Source organism: Grampus griseus (assembly GCF_964374135.1).
Source record: "Grampus griseus genome assembly, chromosome: 2".
Classification (NCBI taxonomy): domain Eukaryota; kingdom Metazoa; phylum Chordata; class Mammalia; order Artiodactyla; family Delphinidae; genus Grampus; species Grampus griseus.
This window is the reverse complement of record NC_139018.1, coordinates 151,552,009-151,574,528: the sequence shown is the minus strand read 5'-3', so window position 1 is coordinate 151,574,528 and position 22,520 is coordinate 151,552,009. Positions and strand designations below refer to the sequence as shown.

The following is a 22,520-nucleotide window of genomic DNA, read 5'->3' as shown; positions in this document are numbered from 1 at the left end:
CCCAGACTCAGGGGCTGATCTTGTCTGGCCTCCACTTCTCCTCCCCCCTCGGTCCCCTTACATCCTACTCGTTCATTATGGAGTTCCTTCTGTCTCCTTGGGGGTCAGAGTCCCCCACCAGCGCCCAGCAGCCGCCCTAGTTCTGGGGAGACGCTAACTCCGTGTCTTCCCACATCGCCCTCTTGACTTCTCTCCTATAACGTTCTTGAACATAGATCTTTGAACAAGGATGTTTGTCCTTGTACATATTCGTAGTAGCTGCATTTAACTCCCTGCGTATTTTAGCATCAGTAATCTGGGCATCTGTTTGTTTTGATCACTCTTCCTCTTTACTTTTTTCCATTTTCTTTTTTTCATGTGTCCAGTAATTTTTGATTGTATATTGGACATAACTGATTGGTATATTGTAGAGATGGTGGATTCTTTCTGTGATGAGTATTGATTTTAGTTTTGAGTTGGCAGTTAAACTATTGGCTGTTCACCTTGAACTTTTGGAGACTTGATTTTATACTTTGTAGGTGGGGGGTCTTTTGTCTTTGGCTGAATCCTTCATGAGGTGTGGTCCTCTGGGGTTTCATTGGAAAGCCCAAGGTATGTACCAAGTTCCTCTAATATGGCAGTTTCAAACTTCAAACTTATTTGTCCTTAAGGCCTGTAGCTGTAGTTTCTCCTCAAGTCTTTTTGCCTTTTAGCTTTTGCTTTTTCCTGGGTTCCTTGGAGTCTGTCTCCTGCGTGCAAGCATTTCTGGAGTTAGTTAAGGATTTGAAGAGATTTTATAATTTGGTTGCTCCCCATTTTGGAAGACTTTCTCCCACAATTTTTATCTCCTCATACAGCCCCAAACTCTATCTTATGGCACGTTAAATCAGTAAGACTGCAGGTTTTTTGCTTCTGTTCTAGCTGTCCCATGTTACAAGGACTGGGTAGGTCATTCTGTCAGGGGAAGAGCCATACAAACCACATGAAGATCTCATCCAATTGCTTCCTTCAAGTCTCTTGTCTAGTTTCTGCCTGCTTTTACTCACTGTCCAGTGTGCTTTCTGATAGATTTTTGGTTGTTCAGAGTCTTAATTTTTAATATGCAGGAGGATTAGACTTACAAGCTGTTCTTCCATTACTGGTCAGTGTGGTTTGTTTGCACTTGATATTCATAACTACGAATGTGAGACATCATTACATGGTTTTGACTGTTTTAGAATTGATGCTTTTATGACTTAAACTAATGCCGTCTGGAAGGAAACTGAACAAATAAATACATGTTTCCTGTAACTCATTAAAATCTAAGAAAGGAGACTTTAGTAGTTGAAATAATTATAAATTACTGATTGATTATAATTACAATTATAATTACTAATTATAGTTTAAATACTTTGCTAGGCTAAGTGCTATTTATGGAGGTACCTACATGCTGAATAAACCAATTGAAGAAATCATTATGCAAAATGGAAAAGTGATTGGTGTAAAATCTGAAGGAGAGGTAAGTAGCTTTTACAATTTAAGAAATATTATATTCTTGTAAAGAAAACTTTATTGTTTAATAAGTACTAAATTTGGTATGGACATCGATCCTAGATTTCACACCATGTATGTTTTCTTTATGGTAACTTGGTATTCATAATGACTGAAAACTTATAATGTTTAATATTTTCTGTTGTGTTGATTGTTGCTTAAGACTAAAACAGAAATTATGAATGAGCTCTAAATGGTAAGTATTATATATGTAGTGTGGGTTGGTGTCTGTCTCCCAAATTTTCATTTAAATTTAGCTTTATATGTACCACATAACTTATTGGTTGAATTGGGGCTTGGCCAATACTATTTTATTATTTAATTTATTATTATTAAATATTAGTAATGTTAATCATTACTGTTAACATTATTTTATTTTGGGTTTAGCCAAGGAACTGGCCGGGTGGAGTTTTGAGCAGTGTTTCTCAAATTTGAATTGAATGTAAATTGTTAATTTTGTCAGAGTACATGTTTCTCATTCAGTAGGTGTGTGGTGGGTCTGCATTTTCTTGCAAGCTCTCAGATGGTGCCAGTGCTGTTGGTCTGCAAGCCAGACCATATTTCATGAACCATCAACTTTTACAAATGGAACCGTTCAAAAAAGAAACTGAAAAACTATGTGTAAAAAAATATTTTGGGGGCTTCCCTGGTGGTGTAGTGGTTGAGGGTCCGCCTGCCAATGCAGGGGACACGGGTTCGTGTCCCGGTCCGGGAAGATCCCACATGCCGTGGAGTGGTTTGGCCCGTGACCCGTGGCCGCTGGGCCTGAGCATCCGGAGCCTGTGCTCTGCCCTGCGTACCGCAAAAAAAAAAAAAAAAAAAAAAAAAAAAAAAAAAATATATATATATATATATATATTTGGGGATTCCTGATGGTATTCTATGGGTTCAGACCATATAATCTACACTCACTAGCTGGCCATCTGACCCTTTATTGTTGTAGGTCTTTTGTAACTACCTTGTGCTTCCAGCATACACATAGTAGATGTTTAGGAATAGGGATAAATGTCTTAATCTGATATCTCAAAGTTCTTTTTATTCATTCCATTTTTCTTTGCTTCAGGCAACTGCTTCCTCTTAGGACATTTCAGGGCTTTGATATAAAGAGGAAGACTATAATATAATACATAATTTATCTTGCAACTTAAGTTTTACTTAGTAAGTATAGTCTTAAAAGGAGAGATTATGGTCTGTTTCTAATATTAGAAAGAACTATTTATAGACCATTTACTTTTCACTGGGTCCATTTACATATAATGACATTCCTTAAATACACTGTTTCATTTAATCCTAACAACAACCTCTTTGAGGTTGGGTAGAGCAAGGATTTTAACCCTCTTCTGCCCAGTTTTAAAACTTATGTGTCTGAATACCATGCAACACACTTTTCCTAATATTTCAATAAGATTTAGAATTTATAGATTTGCTCCAGGAGAATTTATAGGGATTGTCGGCAAAGCTAGTTTTAATAGTTATCTATAATTCACTAATTATCTACAGTTAACTTGAAGATAACAGGTGATGTTCAAGAACGATGGCATCATTATACCCATTAGAAAGTCTTTAATGTTTTATTACAGATTGCTCGCTGTAAGCAGCTCATCTGTGATCCCAGCTACGTGAAAGATCGAGTCGAAAAAGTGGGCCAGGTGATCAGAGTCATCTGTATCCTCAGCCATCCCATCAAGAACACCAATGATGCCAACTCCTGCCAGATCATTATTCCACAGAACCAAGTCAATCGGAAGTCAGGTCAGTTTTGAAGATAAGCAGATGTGTGTAGGAATTCCAAATTTTATCTGCTCTATTATAGTGAAGAGACTCTAGTTTACATATGGAAAATAAAATGTGATGTATCCCTTTTAGCTCATAGAGATCCTAAGTCATCACTTTGAAATGGAAACGTTTGCCTAGGAGCCCCGCCTTGGACTTGTACCCCCCACTCTTTGGGCCTCCATTTCTTCTTCTGTAGAACTGAGAGGCTGGACTGGATGAGCAGGCAGTCTTGCCTGGTTTGAACATTGTGTGCCTTGTGGAGGTTTATGCTTATTAGTTGACCTGATTTCACTGTTACTTTGAGCTGATGACAGCACTGCTTTTGTGTCATGATTTGTCAACTTAATACGTGTATTTGATTTTAGCAGTGCGCTAGAAAACAACTTTGATTTCTCTGATTGAGATCAGGACTTAGCAGGACTTCCCTGGTGGCGCAGTGGTTAAGAATCCGCCTGCCAATGCGGGGGACACGGGTTTGATCCCTGGTCTGGGAAGACCCCACATGCCACGGAGCAACTAAGCCCGTGCGCCACAGTTACTGAGTCTGCACTCTAGAGCCCGTGAGCCACAACTGCTGAGCGTACGCTCCGCAACTACTGAAGCCCACGCACCTAGAGCCTGTGCTCTGCAACAAGAGAAGCCACCACAATGAGAAGCCTGTGAACTGCAACGAAGAGTAGCCCCTACTCGCCACAAATAGAGAAAGCCCGCGTGCAGCAATGAAGACCCAACGCAGACAAAAATAAATAATAAATTAAAAAAAAAAAGATCAGGACTTAGCTCTGAAATCGTAATTCCTAATCTGTTTGCTTTAACCAGTTTTCTTTCATCCACTAGCTTTCCCCCCTTTCAGTTAGAAGCCCTAAAGCTTTTAATTTTTTTTTCCATGTAAGAGACGAAATCACAGAAGATTATTATGAGAACTAAGAGACACAGATGAAAGTAATCTTTCAAGGGTTCCCAAGTAGATCTCAGGGTCAGGGAGAGTGTAAAAAGAGTAAAGGGAACCCAGTAATTAGTAATTATCTCTTATATTGGAAATTACGTAGTTAACTAGTAGTATACAGACAAGTAGAATCTATGGAATTATTATGAGCTTATGCCAACTCAAGAATAGCTTATTGTGTTTGCAATTTTATATTGCTTAAAAAATGAGAAATCAGTAGTTAAATAAATCCTATCTTAGCTATTCAAAACCTTTCTAAATGCAGGGTTCAGAGAGGAAGACAGGTTTCCACAGTGAGCTGTGACGTCTGGGTAGAGAATGTCATCTCCCTGTCCACCGTTCACTGCCACATAAATCCTTCATCTCCAGTAGGCTAAGAGTTGCTGAATATTTGTATATTTTATGTATGACCTTGTTTGTCTCCATATAAAACTTAATCTTAGAATATCCAGTCTGTTCCAAGTAATTTTAACTCACACCTCAATGAAGTATGGGTGAAACTGAGTGCACACACAGGCCCAAGGTTTAAAGACCCTGGCAGTGAGGTGGCTTTGCTTGCTTGCAGATATCTATGTCTGCATGATCTCCTCCGCACACAATGTGGCCGCACAGGGCAAGTACATTGCCATCGCCAGCACAACCGTGGAGACCAAGGAGCCCGAGAAAGAAATCAGACCAGCTCTGGAACTCTTGGAACCAATTGAGCAGAAGTAAGTGATGCGTTCATTTATAGCAGCTCAAACCCAGGATTGCCTTTGGCTCCATGGTGAACAGAACCCCATGAGAACAATGAGAGCAGCCATCATCTCTTACCAGCCTGGGTTTTGAATTTCAGGCAAAGCGGTGAGTGGGCGTGTCAACTTCCCTGCTTACTTAATTCTTTTTCCCCTCCAGATTCGTAAGCATCAGTGACCTCCTTGTACCAAAAGATTTGGGAACAGAAAGCCAGGTGAGTGGCAATCTGAAAAGGGTAATTACCAGGCTTTATTGGGAGACATCACTAAATAGTCTTAGGTCTTTGTGACTTTCATTTCCAGATCTTTATATCCCGTACATATGATGCGACAACTCACTTTGAGACAACCTGTGATGACATTAAGGACATCTATAAGAGGATGATGGGATCCGAGTTTGACTTTGAGGAAATGAAGCGCAAGAAAAATGACATCTATGGGGAAGACTAACAGCAGTACATGTTATCATCTAATTAGGACAAACTTAAAATTTGGCAAATGATGCATATTGTATGAAATCAATATTGTAAGGCCTGCTTTTGTAATCAAAGCTGAGAGATTGCAGAGCACTGTACCAGTAAATATTCTTCCCCTTTCTAATATCATGTATTAACTTGTTTTCATGGAGTGGCTCTTCAGAATTGGCAGGTTCCCACATTCTGTTCAATTTAACCAATACTGGCTTGTTTTTTCTAGTGAAGGATCAGTTTTAAAACATTGTGATACTGATACAGAGAACTTGATACAGTATTTGTATCTTTTAATCAGTGTAGCCTTTGCAGTTATGAGCTTCTGCTGCTCAAGAGCTGTGTCAGTACAGTTTGCGTGCCATCTGTCCTCTTGACATTAAGGAGATATGGAATCGAATGTTCCATCGTTGGGGACAGTATCCCTCACTCCTCCCCACCCCTTTACATTTACATCAAGTGTTAGAACAGTGCCCAGGCAGCATAGCCACAAGCTGGGTTTATGTGGGCCTCCAATTCTAACCAAACTCCAGACTTTGAGAGTCATTTTGGAGGAAGCCTGTGTGTGGTGTTTTAATCTAATAAATTTGATGAGAGCAGAGGGGAAAGAAACTATCATAAAGCAGGTAAACGTAGAAGCTTCTTTTGTATCCCAGGTGTGGCTTCTTCAATGGACCAAGCTGCTGCAACGCAGTATTGATTTGACAGAGCCTCTGCTTCAATGATGTCTGTCTCACAATGGCTCCAAATGATTTCTGTACTGCAAAATAAAGCCAAACTCTGGAAACCAGCTCCCTCTTGTTGGTCTTTTGTGTCCTGACAATTCAGAGCTAGTAAGTATTGTACTGGCCTTGACACAGCTGCTCATTTCCTTCACTAGAGCTGAAAACGGATGCTGGGGAAGAGTGCTGAAGACCCTAGTGGTTGGTGGAGTGCTGCCATCTGGCTTCACTGTGAGTAGACCCCGAATTACTTCTTGGTACAATATAATTATTAGACCTTCTTAGATATCCTTAGTAGTGGTGTAGAACAAGGATTCGTTCCCATCAGAGAGTAAGTGACATCCGGTGGAATGGGTGCGTTAATGTATTTATTTAATAAGTTAATTAATTTTATTTTTGGCTGTGTTGGGTCTTCCTTGCTGTTCACGGGCTTTCTCTAGTTGTGGTGAGTGGGGGCTACTCTTCGTTGTGGTGTCTGGGCTTCTCGTTGCGGAGCATGGACTCTAGGCACGTGGTCTTCAGTAGTTGTGGCACATGGGCTCAGTAATTGTGGCACACGGGCTTAGTTGCTCTGTGGCATGTGGGATCTTCCCGGACCAGGGATCGAACCTGTGTCCCCTGCATTGGCAGGTGGATTCTTAACCACTGTGCCACGAGGGAAGTCCCAGTATTTTCATTTAATTCAGATTGTAGACAGTTTTTAGTGGTACCTCCTTTCCCCTTGATTGTTACAAGCCTCACTGTATGTGCTGTCATTTATATCGAGGACATTGTATTCTCTTTTATAGTTGAGTCGGTCATTTATGTCGGAGGAATGAGGACATTGTATTCTCTTTTAAAGTTGAGTCTGAAGGACATAGACTAAGGTAGGCGATCTGTTAAAGGATTTAGGGTAATAATAACTTCGATTATCCAAGTGATTACTTTAGCTTTCTCAATCTCATACTATCCATTTTTGGCTGAAGAATTTTTTGTTGTAGGTGGGCTGTCCTGCACATTGTATGCACCTCCCTGGCGTGACAACCCCAGATAACCCCAGTTGAAAACAACTGCTTCCTTTTCATAAGATTATCTACAATTCCAGCAGGCCTTTCCCCTCTTTTCCTGCAATATTTCACATTGTGAACCATTAACGCAGGTGGAGGCACAAGCTGGGTTAGTAGTACGAAGGAAGCATCAGGATGTCTTCGTATTCTGCACTCGGCATATTTATTGGAACTAACATTTCTGTGCCAGGCCAACGGGGCACAAAGGTGATGAGGGCAGAGTCTCTGCAGAAGCTCAGTCTGGAGGCGCCTGCTCCTCTGTGGCCTGGCTAAGCCTTCAGTTACAGAACGGGTGGCCTCGTGGGTGCTGGAAGGTTCTTCAGGGGAGGAGCACGGCTGGCAGGTGCGCTGTAAATGTTACTTTCCTTTTCCGTAGTAATTTCAGATTAATTCAGTGTACCAAATACAGTTATGGTCCTATTAGATTCTTATCCCTGGGGTAAAAATCAGCTGAGTGGGTCTCTAAGCAAGAGCTAGGGTAAGAATTAAAACTCATTCTTCCTCCTCCTAAGAACATACCGAGGGGAAAGGAACACTTTGGGTTCTGTAGGGGGAGTATAAAAGCAGATAAATGGCTTTTGAGGGAAGTTCCTGTGCAGGCTGACATGACCCCCTGGAAGGGCCAATTGGAGCGTGTGAAGTGTCCTCTTGCTGGAGCCTGCTGCTCGGCACCGCACGAGGGAGGGGAAAGCACCGGGCAGGCCTGCGGGGATGAGGCTTGACAGATGGCGGCCAAAGTGAGGTAAGTGGTAGGATTCTTTTGGAAGCTACTTATTCTGCTAAATGGCCTAAAAAATTTAAAGTGCTGTAAAACATTCTCTTACAAATTTAATATTTGCTATAAAATCATTGCAGAAGCAGTTGAATGATTTTTAGTTGTCTTTATTAAAATGAAACAAATTAGGTACAAAAACCTTTGTTCCAAATAGATACTATGTATCTTACCAATGTTTTTGCTTGGTTTTGAGTTTTAAAGATTGTTGTAGAAATTATTTCTAATATAAATGATTATTTCTTCCTCAGAGGATTGATTTTTGTAGTACACTGTTTACAAAAACTGAGTAAGTGAAAATGACAGTTTATAAATTTGTACCATTTAGGAAAAAAATGTTTATGTAGTGTAGCATGAATAACAGCAGATAGAGCCATTGAAGATGTTAGTTTTTACACAGGTGGTAAAACCTTTAAAACAGACTACAACATGCATTACATGTGCATTTCTGACCTTAACGTGCAAAAACAAAGCTACTGGTTAAAATAGACTTATTTTTGCTACAATTGAGTACACTTGTGAAATTCTTATTTTTATCATTAATTTCAATGAATAGCTTTGAAGCTATTCTGCTTAAAATGAGAATAATTTAAAACAATAATATTGAACACTGTAACCCAAAACTAATGGAAAACTACAGTGCTGCTGTGAACAAAGCCAGACAACAAAGTCAGACATTCTGGCAATGTGTAAAACATGAAGAAAAATGTTCCCCCAAGTTGTAGAACACTGAGATACACAGAACAGTCTTCTCATATAAATCAAAGGTTTTCAAAGAAAAGGGAAAATACTCATTTGTTGTTGGCATCACCGATGTCTAGGTAAGGTGCAGTTAAATCACCTGAATACAAAATTGATAATTCCGTCTTTAAAATAAAATAACCAAGAACTATTCCATAAATAGGATGCTACCTACTGGGGAAAACGTCTATGCATGTAGGCTACATTGTCTTCCGTCCTGGCAGCAGATGGACTGCAGGTGAAAACACTCATAGAATGGAGGTTAGTTATTTCATTAGTGATACTTGAGAAAGTCCCATTTATGCCAAACTAGCAGCACCCCTAAATAAACAAAACTTTAAATTTACAGCATGACGTATAACGTACAAAAGTTTTTGAGCAACTGGTTTCCCGCAGACACAGATGTCAGCATCTGCTGTCAGTTCCAGCTCACGTGGGAGAGAGTCACAAGTGTTCTTACCAGTAGCTACTCCTGAACGGAGCTGCTACTTTCTGTATATTTTCAATAAAGTCATTTACATCTGTAACAAGGATGCCACTGTTTTCAAAGACATCTCTGGAGACAACAGGCTTTTCTGTAAAAAGAAAAATAACCTTTTTTGGTGAAAAAAATTCATTAATACTTTTTAAAAGTAGCAAAATCCCTTTTATTGAAAAAAAAAGACTCATACACGTGAAGGAAAAAGCGAGCCTGTTTCAAGTGAGGAATGAGGTTGGAGCTCTGGGAGCAGTCGCCTCCATGGGCGGTGGTGGGAGGGAGGGAGCTGAAACCACTGATGGGCACTTTTTTAAAAGCTTAGATGGTTACACTTAACAGATCTAGTACAGGTTTTTTTTTTTTTTCTATTAACAGGACAAAACCCACAATACCTGCTGCCCCAGCCTCGTGTGCGTTTATTCCTGGCCGCCAATGACTCCACTTGGATGGAAGGACGTTTCTAAAGAGTGGACCTACTGGGCGTTAACTGGTTGATGAAAATTAGAACTTAAGGCTATGAATTTACCTGTAAGGAAGACGGCAAACCTTGCGTGGACACGCTGAATTTGCAGGTTTAGCAGACATTTCAGGTGCTCAGCTTTTGTTGATAATCGGGAGTCACACTGGTGATAATGAAGCAGCTCAAAGATATTTGCACTCTGATACGATTTCAATATTAAGTTCTTTTTATATGCAATTGAATCCACTCTGAAAAATACACAAAAATGTTAAATTTAGATAAGTCTAAAGTTTGTGAAAGATTTTCTGTATCTTAATTTTCAGTTGCTTTATTCCTAGACTTTTTCTGGCCTTCACTATACTTAGTCAAACTCCTTTTCCCTTTTTTGTTCTTCTGTACGACACACTTGGCTTCCCAGACGTCACCGTCCTGTCGAATTCCCTCAAAACATTCCGAGTGTACTTACTCCTCGTCCCGTCAGGAAGGACAGCACATGGCCATCGAACACTGCTTCCAGCCATGTGGCTGGCAAGCCTCCCACTCATTCCCAGCGGGCCCCTTCCTGCATCCTGACTCATACAGCAGTGCTTCCCGTGCTTTGGCTCTCCAAAACCACTCTACTTCTTTTTGGTTAGATAGTCACCAACTTCATTAAGATCATCTAACAGCTAGAATTTTCTCACCTCACTTTAAATCTTGTTTCTACCTTTTATTCTTCCTTTTAGAGGAAAGTGTTCCATCCTGCAGCCCCTCCAGTACTCACACCCTCGCTCCTGCTTGCTGGAGAAAACCCAAAGCCTGCGTATTCCCATAGCTCTAGTCACACCATGAACTGCATCACGATGAATTTCCTTCCAGGTTTTATCCTTCATGTGTGTAAATTTATATGCCTGGCATCATACTGTACATAGTTTATCACTGTGAATAGAAATTTTTTATATGCTTCTAGTTACTATTTTATGCTATGTGTGGCATTATTTTGCATATTTAAAAAATTATGTATCTATTTAGTCCTGTATCTGCCTAGAGATGAATTAGAGGATGGTTTTGTAGCTACTCATAACCACGCATGGTTTTTGTTCTGTCTTTGTTTTAGTTTTGGACAAATTCTCCCCGCCTCCAAGGGCAAAAGGATATGATAAGTTTTCTGAAAAGTTCTCACTTCTCACTATTCGAGACTGGCCTGATGTGAAGAGATTCCAGTGACATAAGTGTCTCTGTTTACGCAAAGTCCTATGCATGCTGAATTAAGTTACACTGACCGATCTTAACAGGTGTGCTCTGCCACCTCAGCTTTCATCTGCTTCTGTACTTACTCCTGAAGTTGAACCTTCCCTCTGAAGTGCTGTGTTAACTAAGCCCTGTGAGGGCCCCTTGGAGTCCTTCCTCCCTGACAGTCTCAGCTCTCGGTTCTGCTCCCTCTTTTCCTCCTGTACAAGTTCCTCTCCTAAGTGCAAGCCTTTCCCCAACTGCTATTCTCGGCCATCTTTCGAGATCCCGTGCACATCCACGATTTCAGTTGTCTTCCTCCGGAGAAAGCAGTGCGGTCAAACAGAAGGTAACTGTCAGGTTGGAGACGAACATTCCGGGTCAAAGCCCAGCTTCCTGACTTCCTCCTTGTCTGCCTGGGTCAGGTCTGGCATCCTCTGTGCCTCAACTTCCACATCATTAAAGTGGGTTTGTACTGTCTACTTCATATGTGTGAACTTATTAGAGATGGGACAGGTCATCTGTCACAGAACTGTCCTAATGACAGTCCTGTGACAGATGACCTGTCCCATCTATAGATTCCCCCAGTCCACCTCTGCATTCCCACACTCCTTTTCCCCTCTCATTACAACCTGCAGGCCCATCTTTGATACGGAAGGGCCTCCCGCAGGCCCCAAGTCTCTTCATTTAAGGGAGTCTGCCTGTTTCTAGTCTATTATTTAAGAGTTAAATTAAGGCTACATGCTGGTCTCAATTTTTCTGTCCTTATAACTGGAGCAACCTAATTTATCAATAAATGTACAAAAACCCATAGGTGAATTTATTTTTTTTACATTTTAGGATTCCTGTGTGTGTCTGACTTGGTCACTGTTGGTCTGGAGAAGGCAACTCAGACCCTGGATTATGGTCACAACACAGCTTCCTGCACTGAAAGCCTTGCTATAAAAACAAAACCCGAAAAACAGTCCACAGACCTAAACACTGCCTTCAGTGACATAGATGATTTATGTTCTTACAAAGTGACCTTGTGGCAACACGTGGATGACACTGGTCCAGAGCTCAGGGAGCCTTTCTGGGTGAACCCAGGTGTCTCCACCCTCCCCCACACCCAGGCCTCAAATTCCATAAAGGTCTCACCTCACATCTTCTTTTAGCTTTTTAGTTTCCCTGTAGTGAAGCAACCACTTCCATCTTCCATTTTCATTTAGTTTCTCCAGGATTCTGATAATTTCCTTCAGTTGTACTACAGAATGAACAAGTTTGACAAGACAAGATGTATTTTAGGATTTTTGGCTTGTCTAGTCAAAGCCCAGGGATGATGATTTGTGAGAATAAGGCCCCATGTTTGAGTGTTGACCATCACTGCCACTCCTGTAGTTGGGCAGGAAGGATGCTGTGCCACACTTTAACCCGTGGTCCCTCAACCCAGCCCCACCTTCTCACACTAGCAGGAGAGAAGAGCACTGCAGTCATTAGCAGTTAAAAGCTCTGAGTGTATGTAAATCTATGGATGGAACGAAAGTGGGGTCCTGTTGCAACAGAGATAAGATAGGTCTAGGCTTCTAAATACAGAATCTACAAATATTTTCAACTCCACTTTCTATGCAACATTCATGCTTGTTAAGGTACGTCCTCCTCCTCTTCAATGGAGAAGTGGTATCCATGTTTACTTCTAATGTGCTATCAGAGCTGGGCAGGTTTTGATTGTACATAAAGTGTCTGCCCTGTGCTCTAACATTCTTTGACGTCAAATTCATTGCCCCGAGAGAAACTATTTATATATGAGTGTTTAAGCAGATGACTGAGAAGACTTCCAGTAGCCTTTTTTAAATTTCCATGATACCGACAAAACGGTAGGGGTGATGGCAACAGAAATGGAGGAAAGAGGGCTGATTCTAAACCAATATGTAGCTGATTTGATTTGGCAAAGGGAAGAATTGAATATAACAAACTCTCAAATGTGTATGAGTAGTTTAGCCACATTACTGAGAGGTTTTAATACAAAAGAGGTCAAGAGCAAAGTGCTTATTTAGCACAGCATATGACAGAAATTAAGCCCTCAACAGACGGTGACATATTGAGTTAATGCTGATTTCTTTTTGATGAAATAATATTTGAATCACTGGGCAAGGAGAAATTGATTTGACTAGATATGAAAGGAAAATGAGAGACAAACCTAATGTTAAAGTTTCTAGTATTCTGTCATCTGACACCACAAAGCCTCCTGTCTGGAACAGCTCTTGGTAGGTGTAACTGAGGACGTCTTCAGGGCTGTCGATTCCGGCAAAGATGACACTGGGAAGGTGCTTCAGCTTCAGCAGAGAAGGAATCTGAAACATAAAAAGGTACCCCGGTGAAGACAGGTTCATTGGGTCACTTTTGTCATTTCTATCCAAGGGTGTCCAAACTCAGGAACAGCTGGAAGTATCTTTAACCTTGATGACTGACTGGTAATTCTGTCAGTTAATAAGGAATTTTAACTCCATCAGCAATGCTGCAAACTCATTAAGATTGGTTACAAAGTGGTCTCTCAACTCCAAAGGTGGAAGACGGAATGAGGGGAGAACACCTGAGGTTTGGGACCTGTAATCAGGCAGGTGGCAAGCTCACCACCACCCTAGTCTCCCACTTCACGTGGCGTCCATGCTGTGGGTTCAGTTCCTGCCTCCTGACGCAGGACTGTAAGCCCAGGCTGAGCCTCGATGTCAGAGCTTTTTGGGACAAGCAATTACTTTTATTTAACTGATAGGTAAATATGGTAACAAAGAGTTAAGAAAATTTTCAAAAGTCCTTTTAAAGCAAGATTTATTACTGTTAGACATCAACAAATGTAGATTTATATTTCAGGTGAGAAAATTTTACCAGTCTCTCTTCATCTAAGTTCTCCCTTAGTTACTATGAAAATGTTCTTAACTCTGAGACATAATTTGCCTTATAAATACCTTGGTAAATTACAACGTTAGTATCAGTAGTACAAATGGTATTGTGCTTTAACTTCTTCCCTAAATAAAAAGGCAGTGATGAGCCTGATAATTATAGAATAACATAAAATGCCCAGAATACATTTCTCCGTAAGAAAGTTACTTCCAAACCTACCTGATGCAAATGTGATGATATATCTTCATTTCTGATGATGACTATGAGCATATCCTCCTCCCTGTAAAATGCTTGACAGAAATGCTGAGGTTCAATTTCTGTGTAGCCTCCTTTCCTTAGAATATGCTGAAAGATTTACAAATAGACATGATTTAAAAAAGGATACTTGCACAGAACTACTTTTACAGTTTACTAAAAATATCAAAGACCACATCCTGTTTACTAAATTACGTTCTAATAAGGCAACATAAATGGCAGTTTATCTTATTACTAGATGTCAGCTTTCACATATAAAATGACTCCTGGGTATCACTGACAACTGGATTTAGAAGTTTATTTCAAAGGCAAAGCACTTTATAATGAATCTTTCATGTTCATAAAGTATCAAAAGTGGATTCTTCTGAAACCTCAGACTAATATACATACATGAACCTCACCCTATTCAAAGGAGTTACCTTGGGAAGGCAGATATTTACTTTAAAAATGCCATCTCCAGTCAAAATGTTTCTACGACTTTTGACAATACTTATGATGCCTATGCATTACTTTGAGTATCGATAACAAGGACGGATTCTGGAAGCTGGCAGTGGCTTGGACCCAGGCTTTGAAGAGTGGCGGGAGCCGGGTGTTCCACTGTCCCTGGTTATGGGGCGCGGCTGTGTTCCACAGAGCAGTTCTGCAATAAGCCTCATTGGGAGGATAAGTTCGTGTAGTTAAAGAAGTTCCTTAACCTTGTCCTCCTTTGTGATTTTGACATTGTTTCTGTCTGAAGGATTCTGGAGGTTTACCAAAAACACGGACCATCACTTGTTATTTCCTTTCTAAAATAAGGTGTTACTTTGGTCAGTCTCCCCGCCAGATCTCAAGACAACTCAAATTTTGACTTCAAGTTTTCACTCAAAATGTATGGCAATGCTAACACAACATAGTGAATCAACTATACTCCAATAAAAATTTAAAAATAAAATGAGAAAAGTATGGTGATGTATTTTCAAAGACATTCCTACAGACAAGATATCTTTTAACAAAGAGCTCCTTAAAATATCTAAATATAAATCCTTATAAATCCTCACCTATTTTACTAATGAACGATTTGAATTAATACATTTTCTGATAGGTTCAACATTTTCATCAGCTCCTGTGGAATTCTGGGCCATCCTGTCACACCCTGAATCACCTTATGAGTAAACAGGACCTGATACCCCATCACTGGTGAATGCTCCAGGACAGACGGATTCTCCACCATAGCTTTCTGAGCTTTTTAAAAACACTTTGCTCTTGATCACACTTTATTCTCAAATGTACTTTATACTATGTCCACTTTCTCACTAGAAGTTGTTTTAAAGGTGCAAACAATTTGTTATTTTCTGTTGTAAATAGTGGCCACGTGATAAAATATTACCATGAAATGATACAGTCACTACCGAAACAAGCATGTTATCTAGAAGTAACATGAAATGATACAGTCACTACCGAAACAAGCATGTTATCTAGAAGTACCATGAAATGATACAGTCACTACCGAAACAAGTGTGTTATCTAGAAGTGTTACTTCGATAAACATCACTGTGACTGCTCCCGTATGAAAACCAGCGTCACCTGTGCTCTGTAAAAGACATAAGAACTAAGATAGTGCATTGTTGCTTTTGAGATGGAAGCAAAAAGAAATCAAGTATTTTGCTCAATGTGGTAAAACAAGGACATGGCCATGGTGCTAACTCAGTCGATCCCTGACTTATTTCAGCGCAGGTCAGGGTGTGGTGTATCTACTCAGCCAGAGAAAATCAACTTTAATTCAAGGTTAAAATAAATAAATAATTTCCAGGTTACTTTTGGAGGCTAATCACCTTCCAAAGACTGAAGGCCACTTAATGCTTTATTTTTTCAACTAAAATCTTACCAAAATTGTCAGAAATTGCAACAAAGACAATGGGGAGGGGGGCGGGCGGAGGGCAGACCAGATATGGCAGCCATTTGTGAAGAATGTTGGACAACAAAAGGATCCTTGATTCCACAAATTTGGAAAAAACTAAAAATCATATTAAATGATACAAAACAGGAGCCATCAGCCGCCTCACAGGAGAACGTACTGCTGACTCGGGCGACACGGGGAAGCCTCGCGTTGAGGCCGGTTGCCTCGCTTTTCTAATCCACTCTCCGTGCTGTGGTGGAGGGACCACTCTGTCAAGTGCAAACGTGCTGCTCCTCATCTTTCAGAAACATTTCTCGGTGCCCTGCAGGTACCTCAGGAGAGCCCAAGTGCCCCCGCGTGACATCCACGTGGCCCTTTTACCCCTGACGGTGATCGCCGTACCCCCGACCGCCCCCCACCCTTCCGGAAGCCTCCTCAGGCCCCGTGCTTCCCCCTGGGGCAGCGCTGAGCCTCGGCCCGCAGGTGCCTGATGACTGCGACGTCCACACTGACCGATGCGGGGCAGGACCTGCCAGGAGGCGCAAGGCGCGGTCTGGGGCCTTTCGCTCCTCCGCAGCGGCCCTGGCATCTACACGCCGCGCACCCGTCATGGCGACCGTCACGCTCGTCACTCAGCCCAGACGTTGCAAACATCTGCAGGCACTCTGCTCCTCAGCAGCTTGGCGCTGGCAGGGGTCTCCTGGGACACGTCATCCCGGGGCAGCCACCCCGACTTAACCCAAGACTTAGCACGAGGGCAGACACGCGTGGACCTGAAACAAATCTCATCGGGCATCGGGACCCGAACTCTTACTGGTCTACCCGTCCACACTTGGTGAGAGGCCGGCGTCCTCTCCTGAAGGATAACGTCCCTGGGCCCCTGACCAGGTCTGCCACCCTCAGAATGACATCTTCGCACCTGCCCCGCCACACCTGCCACAGCTGCACAGTTATCTTTACCATGTTTCTCACGTCCCGTTAGACCGTGAGGATCAGGAGAGGCAACGTTCCCCTCACCTGCGCACGCGGGGCTCCAACATGCACACCTGAGAAGGACCCTGGATCCCCCTCACTCTCCACACTAATGGAGGTACACAGGTAAGTTTTTTTTTAAAGCTGAATCTTACCTTTGGCCTGTGTGTGTGTGTACAATTGAATATGCCTCCACTGGTACTGTTTTATGAAAAGAACTCACTGCACTAATCCTGGGTAATCATACAAATCTTCAAATATAGTACAACGGCAGATCCCTGTGGCCAAACCTTTAGTCTGCAGGGAAAGACTGAGCTGAGAAGCTGAAACACCACTTCATATCAATGGCTTCTTTTTGAAGCTGAGAATCCTGTATTACTTACAAAAAACGTAGACAGCAATCAAAATAATATAAACTGTTAAGAAAAATCTGGCACTTTACCTTTGTTCTTACAAAGAATGACTTGTCCTCTGTCTCCACGAGGTGGAAGAGGAAGGTCCTGGTACAAGCCTCCTTCACAACCCTCTCCAGTTTGACGTGCAGACTGGTGCACAGGTCTGCAACCATGTCATCGTAGGAGGCTGACCGAGGGATGGAGGGACACAGCTCTCGGGGTTTGGCTTCTCCAGAAGCAGCATGTGGCTCTTTCTCCTGGAAGATGACCGGGTGGCTGTTCATCACCTTGTTGAATTCGGCGTATTCGTTGAGAATGAGGGAAATGTCATTCCGGGACTCTTTCAATGTACTGTTATATTTCAGTTTGTTGAGGTGGTATGAAACAGTCGAATTTCGTTCAGAGTTTGGGAGATGATTTCTATCGTGGCCACACCTCTCCTTCCAGGAGGAGGAGGAACGGCCCACACAGCTGGGTGTCTGCCTTCTCGCCTGCTGACCCTGGTGTCTGGGGTCTGAGTGCACGACTGTCACCATGAGGGGACTCCTGCTACGGGAGGAAGGAGGCAGCCCTGGGGCCTCGGGCACTTTTGTCGCAGGGAAAGCCCCCATGGCGCCCTGGAGAGGGGGCTCCTTAGGAAAGACGGCGGTGGAAGGGGCGGAACATGGAGCAACTCCCGTCTTCACAATTTGTTTTAGTTTATGTGCAAAACGCAGATACTCCAGATCTAAAGTGTTCTGGGTAAGGTCGTCTGCCACCTGCCAAGTGTCTGTCCAGGAGCTGAGCAAGCCGCCCTTGGCCGTGATGCCGGGGTGCCTGCACAGGCTATGCAGGGTTCTCGTAGTGTCTCTCAGGTCTTTAGTGACAGTGAAGTTAGCGTAGGTCCTGGGGATCCCACAGAGATCTCGGATTTGGATGTAAGAGGGCACACACTTATCTTCCTTCTTTAATCCCATGGGCCAGCTTCTGGGAGAAATGCCCGTCTCCAGCCCTGGAACCTGGCTCGAGTAGCCCCAGTCATTATCACTGTTGTTTAGGTTCAGGAAAGAGTCAAAACCATCTTTGGAAGTACGTTGTTTTTTCTCGGTGTGACTATATCGCAAAGTACAGGACTCTTCCGTATCTAATCTGGGGTTTCCACACTCACCAAAAGAGTCTTGATCCGAGTCTCCAGAAAGTGGTTCATAATGGATGTCAGAGTTCACACTGACATCCAGGCCTCCACCTTGGGTCACAGAGCCCCACTCAGCCCTCAGCCCCTCATCAGCACTCTTATCTTCCACCTGCTCTTCAAAGACCCCACAAACAAGAGGGGCACAAGATTTGGGAACAAAGGAAGAAGGCTCTGTATCGATAGTTTCACCGGTTGCTGCTGTATTCTGGTAAGAATCAGCATGTAAACAGACAGGGAAAAGCCCACCATTCAGCAGAGCTCTTGCTGCACACGGTGACTCATCTTGCAGCATGTGGGCCGGTTTGTGTCTGTCTTCTGAAGAGGTGGTGTGCAGCTGAGAGCCAACACCTCCTAGATCTATAGCTGTTTCACATAACTCAGCTCCAGTTTCATTATTCTTCAGCAGACTGGCCATTCTGACGATCATCTCCTGTGTTTCAAACTCCATCTCTGCATCGCTGGGTCCTGCCCTGTGGGTTAGGGTGGCCCCTCCCGAGAAGAGGGTGGGCTTGGGGAGCTCCAGGTACCCGCGGGCCTGCACAGCCTCAGCTCCAGCAACTGGGTCAAGGCACAAGGACTTAACCAGGATGTAACAGAGTTCGTTTGTTTTCACATCACTGCTCGAGTCATTTTCCTTAAGGCTCTTAGAGCTGGTCTGCTGTTTTAATGACACATTCACACCACTTGGTGTGGTTGTAGAAACAAACGTATCAGCAAAAGACTTATTTTCAAGGATCTTCTGAGGGCTAAACGGAGGCTCACTGGTATCCACAAGATGACTTAGGTGGGGATTTCTGTTCTCTACACTCATTGGTTGCAGTGGATTTCTTGACGTTACCAGGTTTTCTAGAGAATCTCTGCATGTGGCAGCTGAGGCAGGCTGGTTTAACTCTGCATCATGGTGTGGCACCTTTTCTGAGAAAGAGTAACCCTCACCACACTCACTTGGGACAATTTCCTCAGTGACTTCACCAGGAAGGGTTAAAAATCTATCTTTTCTTCCTGGATGATTTTTTAGTATTAGAGGCATTTCAGCAGAAAGCTGCATTTGCTGTATCTGAGTTAAGTTATCTTGTCCCACTGGATGGGTGGGACCAACAAAAGAATTTTCTTTTTCTGTTATGGCCAAATCTACTGTTTCAACCTGGGAGGATCTGTCAGTTTTCTTACAGTGTGCATCACAGAGTTTAAAACTACTTGGAGATACAGCCCAAGCTGGTTGTGCTTCTTCACCTGGTACCTGGCAGTCAGGGCTAGAAGCTGGTGACACTTCTTCAATTAAAGAACTGAAGGAGAAGTCTGAACCAGCATGAACTTCCTCTGCAACCTCAAGGGCACAGGTTTCTTTCGAAAGTATGAAAGCCACTGTCTGTAAGTTATCACCTTTTCTCTCACCTTCTCGTGGTTTCATTGACGTGTGATCAGCAGAGTTCACATCAGGCACCTCTTCAGGCTCAATTATTTCTTCCACTGTCTCCTGAAGCTCTAAGCAGGGTAACGTGGCCTCCTGCTGCTGCTCCATTTCACCAGCGGATGCTTCTTCCCAGGGACTTGTGGGCGGTGATATGGTGAGAGTGAGGTCAAGGTCAGAATCCTCCTCTGATAACTCGAGGCTGACTTCCTCTCTAGTCACAGATAGGCTGGTTTGTTTGGTAAATGCAGAATTAAATGTTTCAAAACTCATATTTTCACTGTTTAGACCACTCTTGTCATTCTTTAGTTCTGAAGAGCCATCCGAAGCATTCCTCATTGATGGGATGCAGTCAAGTGAATCCTTTTCTTCCAAGGGGTCAGAGGCCGATGATGAGACTACTTCTTCAAGCTGGGACGACTCTACAGTCTCTTCCGAAGAGATGCTAAAGAGACTCTGAGCTGACAGAAAACATTCTTGAGAGAGCTTCATTTCTTCTCTGGGTAACAAATAACTAGAACTTTTAACTAGTGATAATGCCTCTGTTACAAGGGAATTATCAGACGGCGATGGTGAGCCTGCAACAGCCTGTCCTTTCTGTAATGAACACATTTCTTTAGCAAGTATCTCTCTACTCACTGAGGAGGCACAAAGGTACTTAGCGCCTTGTTGTCCTGACACTGCCAGAGAGGGAACGTCCCTAAGACCCTGTGTCTGTGCCTTTTCAAATGCGGACACAGGATGTCTAAGGCTTGTAGCAGGTGATACTTGTTTAATCAACTCCACATTAAAGGTTGTAGGTTTATCAGCTCTGTTTACAACTTCTGTCTGTATTGGTGCATAGGCATTTTTTTCAAAAGTGAATGTAACTGGTTCCAGATTAATCACTACATACTCCGTATCATCCTCCCCTTCCAACGATGACTGACATTCTTTGTTTATAGAGCTGCTGTGCTGGATAAGGCCCTGCAAAGCACCTGTTTTTGTTTGCATTTTTGCATGAAAAACATCAACTTTGCTTTCAAGGGTGCTGTACACAGACTTTTGAAAAATCATTGACGGATTGCTGATCCCATCGTAAGTCCTGGCGAATGTGGACTGTGTGACGGTATCATTATAAGAAGTCACCTGTGTGCCATCAAGTGGCTCAAAAGTTTTATCTTCAGCAGGAATAGAAGATCCATTAGTTTGGGTGCTTCCAATGCTAGAAAGCACCAGATTAGAGGTCTCTAGTTTATCTGATGACTCTTGTTCGGCTTTCCCCCCAATTATCTGAAACGATAAAAGCAAAAGAAATAAATTAATTAAAAAAATCAAGAGCCAAATAGATCTTTTTTTCAAGCATTTACATATGTGAAGAACAGAACAAAGATCAATTTCAGTTTGCTCTGTTCTTTTGAATCTTCATAGGGTAGAGATCAAGCAAATCCCTCTCTTCTTAGATAGGCTTAAAATACCCCCCAAATAGGAATTTGTTTTATCTAAATACACACACACGAGAACTCCAAAACTTTCTTAGTTGCACAGCCTTTTTTTTTTTTAATGGACTTTTGGGAAGAAAAGTGGCTAGACCACTGGCAATTTAAAGACTTGAAAATGCAGACTGTTTGCTAAATAGCATCACTTAATTCAGAAATGCAGCAGTAGAGGAAAAAGTGCTCAATTAATTTAAATTATTTTTAGTAAGATTAAAAGATAATCTTTAAAGCAAAGAATAACTTATTTTAAACACCAGCTTTCAATTAGACTATAAATGCACTGTCATCTGGAATGTTCCCATGAGGAAACACTAATTATTATCTCTTGTACTCAGAATACACTGATAAGCAGCTTTCCCAAGGTATCAATCTCTATCCTGTTAAATAAAGGTCCCTTACCCCTTAGCTGTCTTCTTAGCTTATAACTGGACATAATCTCTCTCTCATTTTAATACCTCCCTATTCAACAAAGCAGTAGAAAACACAGTGCAGCTTGCATTAATAAACTAAACTAAAAGGACTGATTTAAACAGTACCAGAAAGGATTTAGGATAAACAGTAACAGAAATACCTCTGGACAATTTTGATAACCTCATAAAAAGGCTGTTTCTTTTCTTTTCTTTTTTAAAGGCTGAAGAATGGTCTTGTTCAGAATATGGTAAAGTGGATTGATCATACAGTTGACCTACACCTGTAGTTCTGGAACACTACGGTCACAGATTTCCTGCCATATTTTGAAGCAGTCGTGTTGTAAGTCAGGACCTGTGTTTCAAATCTCTTGTTAAAAACATTTCTGTCTTAGTCAAAGAAAGACACTGACCTGAGTAATTGGCAGGGAGGAGCTGAGACTTGGTTTTAAGAGGACACGACTGGCCAGATACAAAGCATAGAAAACTCTTGATGGTACACTCATTCTGAGAACAGTTCTATGACCCTCCCAATCATACTGTGGCTGATAATGTTGGGCCATAGTCGTGAATCTCACCATGCCTGTGCTCTTAGTGAAATGAAAACTTTGATAATCCTAGTTTGCCCTAGAATAGGGAGTGGTACAGGATGTGTGTGCACCTTTAAAGTATGGGTACAGTATTCAAGAAGATGACGGAAACATATTTCTAATTATATGCTATAGAAAGTGTTAGGAATCGTTAATTTTAACATTCTACTTTCTACTTAATACTCTTTCATGTTTGCAAGAAAATCATTCCTAATTGGACATTAC

At 42.1% G+C, this 22,520-nt stretch overlaps 2 protein-coding genes across 2 annotated transcripts in view; one reads left to right on the top strand and one right to left on the bottom strand.

The window, feature by feature from the left end:
• GDI2 (GDP dissociation inhibitor 2) overlaps window positions 1-6,224 on the top strand; it is a 43,103-nt gene extending 36,879 nt beyond the window's left edge. The window contains exons 7-11 of the mRNA XM_082681757.1: window positions 1,378-1,477; window positions 3,090-3,261; window positions 4,797-4,941; window positions 5,126-5,180; window positions 5,269-6,224. Of these exons, the coding sequence (XP_082537883.1) occupies window positions 1,378-1,477; window positions 3,090-3,261; window positions 4,797-4,941; window positions 5,126-5,180; window positions 5,269-5,415 (619 nt within the window). The 3' untranslated portion in view covers window positions 5,416-6,224. The remainder of the gene's footprint in view (window positions 1-1,377; window positions 1,478-3,089; window positions 3,262-4,796; window positions 4,942-5,125; window positions 5,181-5,268) is intronic.
• Window positions 6,225-8,086: 1,862 nt separating this feature from the next.
• The window catches only part of TASOR2 (transcription activation suppressor family member 2), a 39,010-nt gene continuing 24,576 nt past the window's right edge, over window positions 8,087-22,520 (bottom strand). Inside the window, exons 14-19 of the mRNA XM_082647489.1 lie at window positions 17,283-21,092; window positions 13,957-14,082; window positions 13,037-13,190; window positions 11,998-12,103; window positions 9,718-9,899; window positions 8,087-9,288 (exon numbers count right to left, since the gene is read on the bottom strand). Of these exons, the coding sequence (XP_082503615.1) occupies window positions 9,170-9,288; window positions 9,718-9,899; window positions 11,998-12,103; window positions 13,037-13,190; window positions 13,957-14,082; window positions 17,283-21,092 (4,497 nt within the window). The 3' untranslated portion in view covers window positions 8,087-9,169. The remainder of the gene's footprint in view (window positions 9,289-9,717; window positions 9,900-11,997; window positions 12,104-13,036; window positions 13,191-13,956; window positions 14,083-17,282; window positions 21,093-22,520) is intronic.